Source organism: Callorhinus ursinus, unplaced genomic scaffold (assembly GCF_003265705.2).
Source record: "Callorhinus ursinus isolate GAN/ISIS: 27379988/994484 unplaced genomic scaffold, GSC_fseal_2.0 scaffold3, whole genome shotgun sequence".
Taxonomy (NCBI): Eukaryota; Metazoa; Chordata; class Mammalia; order Carnivora; family Otariidae; genus Callorhinus; species Callorhinus ursinus.
This window is the reverse complement of record NW_027397065.1, coordinates 52997013-53012329: the sequence shown is the minus strand read 5'-3', so window position 1 is coordinate 53012329 and position 15317 is coordinate 52997013. Positions and strand designations below refer to the sequence as shown.

At 35.7% G+C, this 15317-nt stretch overlaps 1 protein-coding gene across 8 annotated transcripts in view; it reads right to left on the bottom strand.

Moving 5' to 3' along the window:
• LOC112820408 (sperm-associated acrosin inhibitor-like) overlaps positions 1-15317 on the bottom strand; it is a 133777-nt gene that overhangs the window by 22994 nt on the left and 95466 nt on the right. For 4 of the 8 annotated variants that reach the window (XM_073890904.1, XM_073890906.1, XM_073890905.1 and 1 more), the window contains 4 exons: positions 11382-11559; positions 6446-6522; positions 5458-5495; positions 3861-3976 (listed from right to left, as the gene is read on the bottom strand). In XM_073890904.1, coding sequence (XP_073747005.1) covers positions 3861-3976; positions 5458-5495; positions 6446-6522; positions 11382-11464 — 314 coding nt within the window. In that variant the 5' untranslated portion in view covers positions 11465-11559. Of the gene's footprint in view, positions 1-2744; positions 3071-3860; positions 3977-5457; positions 5496-6445; positions 6523-11381; positions 11560-15317 lie in introns of those variants that run through there. The other 4 variants (XM_073890908.1, XM_073890909.1, XM_073890911.1 and 1 more) reach the window with 2 other exon arrangements.

Below are 15317 nucleotides of genomic sequence, written 5' to 3'. Positions count from 1 at the left end.
TAACATAACATAATAAAATAAAAATAATTTAAAAAAAGAGTTCCAGGAAAATTAAAAGGCAAACGATTAGTCTTATCAACAAATGGTGCTGTGACAACTGGATAACCACATGGAAAAGTATAACTGTACCCATAATTTATTCAATATATAAAAATTAATTCAAAATGGATAAAAAATCTAAATGCCAGTACTAGTACTATGAAACTCTTAGAAGGAAGCCTAGTTGTAAATCTTCACAAACTGTGATTAGGTAGCAATTCTGACATATAACACCAAAGCACAAGCAACAAAGGAAAAAATAAATACACTGGAACTCATGAAATTAAAAAGAAATTGTTGCATCAAAGGACAGTATCAAGAAAGTAAAAAAAGACAACCCCAAAATGGAATAAAGCCACATTTGTAAGTCAATGTGCTTACTCTACTCTCTAGACTATATAAAGAACAATACCAACTCAAAACTAAAAAAGACAAAAAACTAATTTAAAAATGGGCAAAGGATTTGAATAGACATTTCTCCAAAGAAGATACACAAATGTCCAATAAGCACATGAAAAGGTGTTCAACATTGTTAATCATAAGGGAAATGCAGATCAAGCCACAGTTAAATACTACTGCACATCTAATAGGGTGAATATAATTTTTTAGAAGATATTATTTATTCATGAGAAAGAGAAGCAGAGGGCGAAACAGGCTCCCCATGGAACAGGGAGCCTGATGTGGGACTTCATCCCAGGACTCTGGGATCATGACCTGAGCTGAAGGCAGACGCTTAACTGGCTGAGCCACCCAGGTGCCCAAGGATGAATGTAATTTTTAAAAAATAAACAATTGTGATTTGGGTGAGAATGTGGAGATATTGGAACCTTCAAGAAATCCTGCTAGAAATGTGAAAGGGTGTGCCCACTATGGAAAACAGTTTGTCATTTTCTGAAAAATGTGAAAAATGGTTATCAAATGAAATTCTACTTGCAGGTGTGTGTCCATGAGAAATGAAAACATATGGTCACACCAAAACTTGCACAAGAATGTTCAGAGTTGCATTATTCATAAAAGCCAATAAGTAGATACAATCCAAATGTCTATAAACTGACAGATGGATAAACAAAATGTGGTATATCCACAAGATGGAATATTCCTCAGTCATAAAAAGGAAAGAAGTACTGATACATGCTACAATGTGGTTAAACTTTGAAAACACCATGCCAAGTGCAGGAAATCATTCACAAAAGACAACATATGATAAATAGATGAGTAAATTTACTTTCATGTGAAAATCATACATATATTGTAGGATTTCATGTATGTGAAGTGTCCAAATAGGCAAATTCATAGAGATAAAAAATAGTTTAATGGCTGCCAGGAATTGATAGGTGGGGAATTGGGAAGTATGTAGTTGTTTTTTGTTTTTTGGAGGAGGGGGTAGATGATGGAAACGTGTTGGAATTAGTAGTTATGGTTGTACAGCACTGTAAATGAATGTATACTAAAATATATGTAATCTTATGCTTCAAAATGGCAAATTTTAAGTTTTGTGAACTTTATCTCAATTCAAGAAAACACTGTATTTTCCTTACCAAGTGTCAGATTTTAAATGTTCAGTTTCCTGTGTCCCACTTACATTATGGCTAAAATATAGAGCTGATGTTCATCTAATAAGATTCCTTTAAGAATTAAGTTACATAACAGAAGGGATGACAAAGCTTGTGTAGAAAACAGTCATGCAGAGAGGTGGAATTCCCATCGCTGATGGATACTAACTTCCAGTAGTATACCCGAAGTTCCTAGAAGACAGTAGTAGTATCTGCTTTCCTTAGCAACTTTTCCCTACCATTAATACAGGGCTTAACATATAGTAGTGATTTTTTAAAAAATATGTTAAATAAAAGGGAAAGCAATATATGTATAAATTTACCAGCATTCACTGAATGTTTTTTATACATGTCCTCTATAATGAAAAAGACTATGAAAGTGGCTGAATGCATTTTTATAATGCGACTCTAATATCTACATTCTAATGGATAAAAAATCTAAATGCCAGTCCTTTCATGTAAATGAATATGTAACTCCCACATAGATCACTCTTTTAGAGGTGAAAGTGTTTAGTGAACAGGAGAGCAGGCCTGATAATGCAGCAGATTGATACTTGTCTTCTAGTAATCAATCTTCATTTCTGCCATTAAAATCAAGCTTCAAATGGACATATGACCACCCAAACAAAGCTTGTTTCTTGTTGTGTGAGAGATGAAAGAAATGGAGAATCACTGGACTTGGACCACAAATGGAGAGACTTCCTTGATGAAGGCGGAGTTGCCTGGCACCCCAGGATCACCAACTTTTCTCTTGACTGATTCATGAGAGAAAAAGGAAATAATATAATTTTTCTTCCAAATCTCAGAAATCTTACAATATCTTTGAACAGAGTCTCCAAGTCATTCAATGATAGACAGACCCATGTTTTAGAATTTAAGTGCATATTGCCTGACATGTGTAATCATAAGATTAACCTGGAGTACATTTTAGAATCAAGTTTCCAGATCCCTCTCCTAGAGGTTTTGATTGTTTAGGATAAAGAGGAGCCCAAGTGTCTGTATTTTTAATAAATACACAAGTAATGTATTATTTGTTCACCTTTGAAAATATTTCTTTATTATAGTTACCAAAAGTATTCATGTCTTTTCACCCACTAACCAACCAAAGAAAGGGTATTTTAAAACGATAATATTATTGAACATTGTGTTGACTGAAATATTTATGATTTTAAATTGCATTAGATTTTATGTTAAGAAACACACAAGATAATTTTTCAATTGTCTTTGAATAATTGAACATAGAAAAGAAAAATCTTTCATTCATAGGGTCTTAGGAAAATTCTTCAACATCCGATATTCCATCTTAATACCATAGAAGTCTTTGGTTATCTAGGAATTTAAAACCCTGACTGAGGAAGTTCTAATTGGTTGTAGAATCTACCACAAAACTAGATCACAATAAAAGCCATAGTGATGTGTAGCTCAGGCAAAATCAGCATCTACCATAATAACCAAACTCAAATGCTCCACCACTTTCACTGTAAAGAAAGAAAAAGAGAAAGAAATTATTAAAAGAACACTTAAAATTTCTAGGTATTGCACTAAGTGCTCCTCAATGAGGAGAATTTGAAAATGGGATAATGTGTCCGGATTCAATCTTGGAAACTGCACAGACCTGAGAGAGGAGAGGATTAGAGATTTTCAGATTAAAGGAGAGGAAATATCTGTGATAGAAAATGGTGACTCAGAAAAATTGACCAAACTTGAAGACTGCCAACTCCTCTTGAGTGAAGGATACAGGAAGAGAGTTTACATGGAAGGTTCCAGAATGCCCTGCTTCTAAGAAAGTTTTGGAGTGTGTCATGGAGTTCAACAGACAGAGCGGAGCATCAGAGGAGCTCTTCTGAGCAGGAATGGGCCCAGTGTGATGATTTCAGAGTTCTGTAGCTAGTAGGGTTTCTTGCTCAATAATGCCCAAGTTAGCTTGCAGCTACATCATGGAGACTGCCACTCATCATCTGGACTTTGGAATTATATCAGTGACTAGACTGTCATTAGTAAATCATAATAATTCAATTAAGTTCAACTAATTGACTTATACATTTTCAGAATATCCACAAAGTTATATTTGAGAGGTCAAATATAAAACTGCTTCTAGAAATGAGAACTTCAGGGAAAGGTACAAGTGTGTTTCTGTGGCTTTTACAGAGAGAGTAGTTATTTTCTGCATATACTGTGCCTCGGCTATCAAAAACATGGGTTTTCCTATCATTTTATGGTGGTTTCTTCATTATTTTGGAAAAGCCATATTTAGTCTTGTGTTCTTACAATTGTTCACTGCAGAAAACACATGTATTGGAATAAGTTTGGCCATTGGTTGCACAGACTGGATCCTTTTCTCTTGTGCAAAAATGTGATTGATGTATATACACATCACAGCTTGGCTGTTGAACAGAAAGAGACAACATAAAATGTATCAAGTAATGAACTTTTTAAATAAAATGTCCCTTATCTTAATACAAAGTGTCATGCATTAAAATGGAATAAATATATTCTATATTGAGGTTTAAAAATAAGCATCAAGGTACCCATAGTCCACTTACACATAAAATATTTTTAGTATATTTTTACAAACCCAACATTATTTTTTTAAAAAAAGACATACAAATGGCTAAATGTGTTTTTATAATTTAGACACTCTGCCTCCACTTCTCCTCACACTAGGGTCAGATTTTCCTCAGTTGACCCTTGATCAGTGAGGGTCTTACAGTTGAAAATTCACATATAACTTTTGACTCCCCCAAAACTTAAATACCAATACCTTACTGTTGACCAGAAGCTTTATGACAACATAAACAGTCAATTAACAAATATTTTGTATATGTATTATGTATGGTTTTCTTACAAAAAACCTAGAGAAAAGAAAATATTAAGAAAATCATAAGGAAAGGGGTGACTGGATGGCTCAGTTGTTGAGTGTCTGCCTTTGGCTCAGGTCATGGTCCCAGGGTCCTGGGATACAGTCCCACATCGGGCTCCCTGCTCTTCAGGAAGCCTGCTTCTCCCTCTCCCACTCCCCCGCTTGTGTTCCCTCTCTCGCTGTGTCTCTCTCTCTGTCAAATAAATAAATAAATAAAATCTTTAAAAAAAAAATCACAAGGAAGATTGTACTGTCCTGTAAAACAGTCTGTGTATAAGTGGACCCATGCAGTTTAAGAGTCAACTATATTTCATACCACAAGAAATCATAAAACAATTTTTAATAACTCCCTTGTCTTTCTCAGTAGTTTTACTGCTATATAATCTGTTAGTTTCAGATTATTACCACACTTGTATGAATTCATATATATGAGTGTTTGCATATGTGTATATAACCATACAGATATGTATGTAATTTGCTTCATGATGACAGTGTTGGTTATTTACATAAATAAACAATGTGTGTATTCTTACATAACCCGCTTTTTAAATGTCTTTGTAACTTTTATCTATTCACATGTTTAGAACTGTAGTTCATTTTCATCACCTCTATGTAATAATTGACTCTGTGAATGTATGACAATTATTATTTTATCTACCGTTTAGTGAAAAATTGGGTTGTTGCTTTTTTAATCCTTGTTTTGCTAAGATAAACAAACAATTCTACTTTAAACACCCCTTAATCCATAACAGACACTTGTCTATAACAAGGCGAAACTAGTAATGGAATTTTTTAGTAATGGGATATTTTTACCTTGTCTTTAATGCCAAATGACTTTGTACATCTGGCAAGATTCTGTTTCTTGAACTTACCGTAATAATAAAACTGTTTGTTACTTTTGAATGATCATTCTGTTGTACACAGGGAAATTTGCTGTTAAAACTTACAATATAAAAAATTAAAGGCTTACCACTTCAATTCCTGAAGTAATCAGTATTAACTTACCACTTGACGAATTTCTGGTAAAGGTTCAAAAGAAGTTTCTGCAACCAACGACCACACACACAAATTAAAAATAAGAGGAGGAAGAGGGGAAAATCATCCCAGTCTCTGGTGAAAAGTACCCATATCTCTTAGTAGCAAAATATTATGCAAATTGCCTAAGAGGACCCTGCAAATGATGAGCCTTTTATAGCAGTATCAAAACAGTAAGTTCACAAAATAAATTCAGATGTAGAAAGATAATTCCAAATTAATCTTTCTGTGACAATTATCTTATGTATTATTTAATAATAATAAAACACTCCTGTAAGATACTATAGTTGTGATTTTTTTCCATTTTTATAAATGAGACATCTTAGTTGGAAAAGACAATGGTTTGCTTAGTGTCACTCATATGCCTCTCAAAAAGTCACTTAATATGAAGAAATTAATTATTATTTAATTAATTCATATTCAGGTCTCATATCAGGGATCTCTCCACTACCTCACAGGTACTTTATTCTGAAATTCATGGGCCACCTTGGGCTTTAAGGAGCATAAGGTTGTTAGCAGAGGAATAAATGAATTCTTTCCTTATACAATGCCTTGACTCAGAGGTGGCAAACAACAAATCAGATTTTCAAGGATGTCAGACCTAGAAGACATCATTACTTTCCACACTCTGCATTTAGCAACCGTGGAATCTGAACTCCGAAAAGGAAAAAAAAAAGTAAATATTTTTAGTCATAGATGAACAAAAAGACAAGTTCATTCTGAGTACTGCTCATCCTAACCCACATCTTTGTCTCCAACTCTCTAAGGTGGAAAATGAGATTAGGCAACCCACTGATGCAATTTTAAAAGGTATTTCTAACATACTCTGTTTCATTTTGCCAGTTTAAGATTTATAAATCCTATAAATCAAACTCCTCCATTTCTAGATAATAGCAGTTGTTTGCTGCATTTCTAAGATATGGGAAATACTTCATCCAGGACTGAAAAATGTACTCACCAGAATAATGAGGAAATGCCAAGGCAATGATAAAAATAGCTTTGATCCATGTCAAGAAGAAAGACATTTTACCAAGTCTGTGGAAGAAACCCATAGAGACATTATAACATACAGCACAGGGACAATCTGCCCATTTCCAAATGAAACTTTCTTATAGGTGAAGAAGCTTTTCCACTTTCCTAGATTCCTACTTAGTGTGGACTATTCCCTTTTTCCTTCCCCCAACACACAGTGTCAACAAGACATACATGGTAACAGAAGACCTTATATGGACTTGAAAGGAACACCAGACAAGTCCTCTGTGTATATTTAAGTAGGAGCTGTTTACTCTCCCAACCCTTGGCTCAGCCCACAAGGAGCCAGGCTGCATTTATGGAAATAGGCGCTTTGGAATCTGAAGTTTTTCATCAGAGCATTTGACTGCATCAGAAAATAGAAACCATTATTTCAGGAAGGACTGACCTACAGCAGTCCTCCCATCAAACTCCACACCACAGCTACCTTCACAGAGTCCCTTCCACCTGACACAGAGAAGACAGTGGAGAGTGGGGTCTACAGCTCTAGAGATGGTGCCTATTCAGTTCACTTTACTTCTCAACTATTTCCACCCAGCTGAGGAATCTCCTTGATCGATCTGATGGTGAGGAGCTTATGGGGGTGAGATGGCTCATGGCAGATAAGATGCTGGGGTACTCTGTGTTCTGCCTAGAGGCTCTAAAATGGCTGTGAGAGATGCTTCACAAATGCATTATCAATAGATCTCTAAGCAGCAAATTTGGGGTAGCTTGATCAGATGTCTCCAGAAGTATGGGGAGGAGAGGTGGTAATAGTGCTTTGAAACCAAGATAGAGAAGAGATGTGAAATCTTTCCAAGCTATTGAATTGGGAAGAAAAGGAGAATCAAAAGAAGAAGAGAAGAAAGAGTTTTGGGAATTGTAATTGGAATTATAACTTGGACTCACATATTTTGCAATGCCGGAAGCACACAGGACTTAATTGGAGATTTGATTTGTATTAAACTTTTTATTTTGAGATCAATGGAGATTCTCTTAAAACCTTAAGGACTAATGCAGGGAGTTCTCATGTTCCTGTTATCCAGTTTCCCCTAATGGGAACATCTTGTAAAACTATAGTACAAATTCACAACCTGAAATGTTCAAAAAATTTCCTAGATGAGCATTGGAATGGCCCACTTTGGGGACCTGGGCTAGAGGACAGCGTGTGCCCTGAATTGTATGACGGATAATTTGATCTTTACCTCAAAGTGAAGTGGAAGACCCTACAGGGTTTGAAGTAGGAAGAGATTTAATCAGAGCTGTTTAACTAATCTGCTTTGCAGTCTGGCTCAGTGGTAAGAGATTTGGCAGATGAAAGTCCTAAATTCAAATCCCATCTACCCCTGAGTAACCTTGACACAATATTCAGACCTTTTAATCCACAATTTCCTAATTTTAAATGTGAGAATAATTTCTGTCTCATAGGCTTGCCATAAATATTAAGGATAAAATACTAAAAGTCTGTACATAGGTTGTGTGTCAGACTTATATTTGTCATCCTAATCTAACCTGCCTTTTTTTTTTTTCAAATCAGCGAAGAAAGCCAAGATTTAGAAAAGAATCCTTGAATCTAGCGCTGTTCCATGCCAACTTAGTGGGAGGGTACAAAATCTGATAAGTGCCAAAAATGTTCCTTTATCATAATAAAGTGACTATTGTGTTTACATTTGTCCTTTGAAATATTTACATAGACACCATCAGAGATATTCATGCAGGCAAATCCTTTTGGCACATTTGTGGAGAAATTAAACTGAAGTTCTCTTACATGTATTGATTAACAGAGGTTAAGAGCAGGAGACACTCCCTATTTTGCACAACAGGTCACAAGTTTTTAAATTAACCATGAAAGAGAATGTTAAATGTATGTATTATTTAATGCATATCTATCTTCCTTGAAAATGTCTAATATGCATAAATGGTTGAATATAAGCATAAATGTACAGATATTTAATATACAACTATACTAAAATCTCACACAAATATATACATATGTGTATATATAGATGTATATGCATTATGTATATATATATATGTGTGTCCATGTATGGTGTATCTATATGCATGTATATATCTGTATATGTATCTAGATATGTAATAACACATATAACATGTATATTATATATGTAATAATATGTATTAATGTTACATCTACACATATAAATGCATATATGCTTATGTACATATACACACACGCACAGTATATGTTTATACACTATGTCGTATACATATGTATACTACACATAGTACATATACATATGTGTATATCTATCTATACATATCTATATACCTAAATTATCTAGGCGAGCCCTAAATGTCATCACAAGTATTTTTATAAAAGAGAGACAGAAGGAAATTTGATGCAGACACACAAAGAAGAAGGCCTTATGAAGACAGAGCTGAGAAAGATTTGAAGATATTGACCTTTAAGATTATAGATAATAGATAGATATAGATAGACACATGATGGAAGGACAGATAAAAATAGGCACAGAAGAATAAATAAAGATTTTTCTGTAACTATCTTTTTTCATTTAACAGTCAATGGCATATCTTCATATAAGTGTATACATAATCATAATATATAATAAGTATAAACACATATAAGTATACACAATTCCTTTTAAGGTGTTATTAAATACTTTTGCTAGCAATGTTGTATTGAACATGATTGTACCGGTCATTATATGCTCATTCAATTGTATCTAGACTTTTAGAAGTTGCATTTTGAGTCAAATAATATATGCAGTTTAAATTTTATAGATAAGAGCAAATTACTTCTGGCACTTTTATAGTCTTTTACTATGAAAAAGATAGATTACAAACATGACTGTTTCTCCACACCTCATCAAATGAGTGTCTTCTGAAATACTCAGGTTTCCACACACACATCTAAATATATACACACATACAGAGTAAGTATATTGGATGATTTTTTTCAGTTACAGAATTTCTTCATTTGGGAATGAAGTTAAAATTATAAGTTAATGAAACCACAATTTCTATTTTTTTTTACTTTTATCAATTTTTTTTCTACAAACATGGTTTACCTCCCTATGTGAGTCCTGAATGTGTGAAGAAATTATACTTTACTAATTAGTAAAATTCATTGTGATTTTCTCTTCTGCAAAATGAGTCTGTGATGGAACCTCTTGTCACACATGGCATATACAAGTGGAACAATGTATTTGAACTGATGATGTCTGAACTTTTGACATGCTGCCTATTGTGTCCATTTAGAAGCTCTGAATATTAACTCCTGCTGGAAAATGCTGACTACATGCTTATTTATGTCTCCTCTCCAATATTCCAAAATTTATAGTGTTTAGGAGATCCTGTTAGGTTCTGGAGGCAAAATATCAAATATATGGAGATCAATATAGGCAGGAGAATTGACCATGGGATTCTGTAGAAGCGGGCAATTCCCAATATCCGGGAAATGAAGGAAATTATAAACCTGATCATCAGGGGCAGGTTTGGTAATCACATCTTGTAGTTGGGTACAGTCGAAAAACTGTGGTCAGGGGCACCTGGGTGGCTCAGTCAGTTAGGCGTCTGCCTTCAGCTCAGGTCATGATCTCAGTGTCCTGGGATGGAGTCTGCTTCTCCCTCTCCCTCAGCCCCTCCCTCTGCTTGTGCTCTCTTTCTCTCTCTCAAAAAAATAAACAAAATCTTAAAAAAAAAAAGGAAAGTAAACCATGGTCAGCCAATGAACTTTATCCTTGAAGAATTCAAAGAAAGACATGCTTAGAGCACCTCTTATGTGAAGGCATACATCATTATCCAAACTAATAAAGTCAAAGATATTACTTTCTTCTGAATCATTGAGACTGTCTATGGGATATTTTGCTTCACTTGCCAACTGTACATAAGCCTGAGTTTGTCTTTAAAGCAAATTGCCTTGTCAGAAAACAGGCAGTATCTTACGTGCCATAAAGAAAATTCCTCAGGGCAGCACAAAGGAATGTGGGGATGGTCACAGAATGGTTTTGCATCTTGATTTTGATGGTTACATGACTATGTGTATTTGTCAAAACTCAGAATGGTATACCAGGAACAATGAATTTTACCATATAAAATTTAATTTAAAAACTAAATTAGAAATTTCCATTTAAAAAAACAGTTGATGCTTTTGCTGGAAGTAACCAACTATTTGATCTCACCTGAAAACCAACATTTTAAAATTTATAGCTATTTAATATAGACCATCTAATTTAAAATGACTTTCTCATGGTGTCACTTTTAAAAAATTGATGTCTAGAAACGTATAGGAAAGAAATTACGCTTGACCTCAAAGGGTCCATAGGTTAAATCACATTTCTTTCCCTTCATACCTAGAAATATAAATTTCAGTGACAGATTTAGGGAACTATCTCATTCACTTGTGAAGCTGTGAAACCCATCAACCCCACCCACTCTACAGCGTGTGGGAGAGTCGCAGGGGTGGCGGGGGTGTAGGGCAGAGAATGCAATCTTCCCTTCATGCAGTTCTCTCCTTCTCTGAGTTCCTGCCTCCACAGCAGAGTTGGAGGGATTCTCACCTAGACACGGTGCTCCTTAGAAAGCCAGTGATATTCCAGAATCTTTCTCCACTCTGGGAAGTAAGTCTGCAGGCTAGCCAGTGGTTTCTGGTAGCAGAGCCCCTTTGGTTGCTTCTTAGTATGCCATTAGTGTAGGGGAGTCTGGGAAGTAAGTCTGCAGGCTAGCCAGTGGTTTCTGGTAGCAGAGCCCCTTTGGTTGCTTCTTAGTATGCCATTAGTGTAGGGGAGTCTGTTGTTTTTCATTAGAATGTATGGTCCTGGTGACTTTTCATCTTCCCCTTGGCCTTGGTTATCAATAAGAAAACTCCTACTTAGTGTCCTATTAGATTAGGAAAGACTTACAAAGCATTAGGACCATAGGAGAAGTGGTCCTCAACATCCTGCAATGCATGTGTTGTAGCCAATTCAGTGTTCGCATCTGGCATGGTCTGTGGAGGGAAGGATGATGCATGAAGGAATCCAGGGTGCTAACAGAGTGTCCTTGACATAGCTGACAACGAGGTCCCAGACTGGATGATCCCTGAGGACAAGATCACACAGTTCATTTTATACTGGCACAAGGTGCATAGATATGTATTTATATATATATATATATATATATATATATATATATATATATATTCCAGCTTTATTGAAATATAATTAATATGTATCATTGTTAACTTTAAGTTGTGCAATGTGTTGATTTGATACACTTTTATATTGTAAAATGATTACTACCATAGTATTAGCTAACCTTCATCCCATCACATAATTACCTTTATCTTTTTTGTGGTGAGAACATTTAAGATCCACTCTCTTAACAACTTTCAAGTGTATAATAAGTAGCATTAACCATGCTGTACATTAAATCTCTGGAACTTACTCATCTTTTTTAAAAATATAATGTATTTGTTTCAGGGGTGTAGGTCTGTGATTCATCAGTCTTACACAATTCACAGCGCTCACCATAGCACATACCCTCCCAATGTCCATCACCCAGCCACCCTATCCTTCCCAACACCCTCTATTCTAGCAACCCTCAATTTGTTTCTTGAGATTAAGAGTCTCTCATGGTTTGTTGCACTCTCTGGTTTCATTTTGTTTCATTTTTCCATCCCTTCCCCTATGATCCTCTGTCTTGTTTCTCAAATTCCTCACATCAGTGAGATTATATGATCATTGCCTTTCTCTGATTGACTTATTTCGCTAAGCATAATACCCTCTAGTTCCATCCATGTAGTTGCAAAAGGCACAATTTTATTTTTTTGATGGCTGCATAATATTCCATTGTGTGTGTGTGTGTGTGTGTGTGTGTGTGTGTATCCCATCTTCTTTATCCATTCATTTGTTAATGGACATCTAGGCTCTTTCCATAGTTTGGCTATTGTGGACATTGCTGCTATAAACATTGGGGTGCATGTGCCCCTTCGGATCACTACATTTGTTTCTTTGGGGTAAATACCCAGTAGTGCAATTGCTTGGTCATAGGGTAGCTCTATTTGCAACTTTTTGAGGAACCTCCATACTGTTTTCCAGAGGGGCTGCACCAGCTGGCATTCCCACCAACAGTGTAGGAGGGTTCCCCTTTTTCCACATCCCTGCCAACATCTGTCGTTTCCTGACTTGTTCATTTTAGCCATTCTGACTGGTGTGAGGTGGTATCTCATTGAAGTTTTGATTTGTATTTCCCTGATGCCAAGTGATGTTGTACATGTTTTCATGTGTCTGTTGGCTATTTGGATGTCTTCTTTGCAGAAATGTCTTGGAACTTACTCATCTTATAACAGAAAGTTTGTACCCTTTGACTAACATCTCTCCATTTTCCCCACTCCCTAGCCCCTGATAACTACCATTCTCTTCTCTATTTTTATGAGTATGAGGGGTTTTTTGTTTTTGTTTTTAGATTCCATATATAAGTGATACACAGTATTTGTCTTTCTCTATCTGGCTTATACTTAGCACAATGCCCTCAAGGTCCATCCATGTTCTCACATACGACAGGATTTCCTCTTTCTCATGGTTGAATGATGTTCCACTGCATATAAAAACACACCACATCTTTATCTATTCATCCATTGACAGACACTTAAGTTGTTTTTGTATCTTGGCTATCATGAATAATGCTACAGAATGGGAGAAAATATTTAAAAATTTTATATCTGATAAGGCATTAATTTCTAAAATATAAAAAGAACTCATACAACTCAATAGCAAAAACCGAAAATCCTACAAGCATCTGATTAAAAAATGGGCAGAGGAGGGATGCCTGGGTGGCTCAGTTGGTTAAGCATCTGGCTTCAGCTCAGATCATGATCCCAGAGTCCTGGTATCAAGTCCCACATCGGACTCCTTGCTCAGTGGGGAACCTGCTTCTCCCTCTGCCTGCCATTCCCCCTGCTTGTGCTCTCTCTCTGACAAATAAATAAATAAAATCTTTCAAGAAAATGGGCAGAGGAACTGAATAGACATTTTTCCAAAGAAAACATACAAATGGCCAACAGATACATAAGAAGCTGCTCAACATCACTCATCATCAGGGTAATGCAAATCAAAACCACAATGAGGTGTTACTGCATACCTGTCAGAAGGGCTGTCTTCAAAAACACAAGAGATAGCAAGTGTTGGCAACGCTGTGGAGTAAAATGGAACGCTTGTGCACTATTGGTGGGAATGCAAATTGGTATGGTCATTATGAAAAATAGTATGGGGGTTCCTCAAAAAATTAAAAATACAATTACCATATATTGGAGCAATCCCATTTCTGGGTATATAATCTTCTTGACAAATTCAGTGCACAGCACCATGTTGTTACCGAAGACACTAAATTTCACAGCAGATATCTAGAACTTTTTCATCTTGTGTAACTATAACTTTATTATAGTTACTGAGCAACAGTTTTCCCTCTTCTCCCTCCCTCAGTCCCCTGGCAACCACCATTTTATTTTCTGCTACTATAAGTTTGACTACTTTAGATAACCCAAACAGGAGAAATCATGCCAGTATTTGTTCTTCTGTGACTAACTTATTTCAATTCGCATAACATCTCCCAGGTCCATCCACGTTATGGCAAATGGTAGCATTCCCTTTAATTTTAAGGTTGAATTAAATTCCATTGTATGTGCATACCACTTTCCTTCATCATTTTGTCCGTTGACAGACATTTGGCTTGTTTCCATATTTTGATTATTGTGAATAATGCCGTAATGAACACAGGAGTGCAGATAACTCTTTAAGATCCTTATTTCAATCTTGGGGTTGTTTTCTTAGGAGTAGAATTTCTTGATCATACAGATCTATCTTCAACTTTTTGAGGAACCTTCATTCTGTTTTCCATAGTAGCTGCACCACTTTACATTCTCACCAATTATCTTAGTCCATTTGGGTTGCTTATAACAAAATGCCACAACTGAGTAGCTTATAACAACAAAAAAAAATGAACAGTTCTGGAGGCTGAGAAGTCTGAAGTCAAGGTACCAGTATGGTTGCATTCTGATGAATGTTCTCTTCCTGTTTCTTCTCGCTGTGCCCTCACCTGGGGAAGGGGGCTAGGGTTCTCTCAGGAGCCTCTCTTGTAAGGTATTAATTCCATTCATGAGGTTTCACCTGCATTACTGAAGCACCTCCCAAAGACCCCATGAATATCATCACCTTTGGGAGTTAGGATTTCAACACATGAATTTGGGAAGGACACATTCAGACCCTAGCACTAACAGCATACACGAGTTCCAATGTCTCTGCATCTTCTCCAACATTTGTTATCTCCAGTGCTTTGGCCATTTTTAAATCTGGTTATTTGCTTTTTGCCATTGAGTTGAAGGAGTTCCTTTTCTATTTTGGAAACTAACACCTTACCAGATATATGGTTGACAAATATAAGTTGTCTTTTCACTCTATTGATAGTTTCCTTTGTTGTACAAAAACTGTTTTGTTGAAGTAGTCTCACTCACCTTTGTTTTATTGCCTATACTTTTGGTATCATACCCATGAAATCATTACCAAGACCAATGTCATGAAGATTTTATCCCTTATGTTTTCTTCTGGGAGTTATATAGTTTCAAGTGTTACGTTTTAAGTTTTTAATCAGTTTTGAGTTGATTATTTGGTGAATGGTGTAAGATAGATAGGAAATGCCATACACCCAAAAAAAGGATAAATATAATCTATATTTAGGTCTAAAGACAAACACTTCTGTAGTCACATTCCAGTAAATAATAAAACGTTACCAATATTGTTGTAAACACCCAAGAAAGTCCATGCAACTGGCTAACCGTTGGTATCATGTAGCCAACTCCCCAT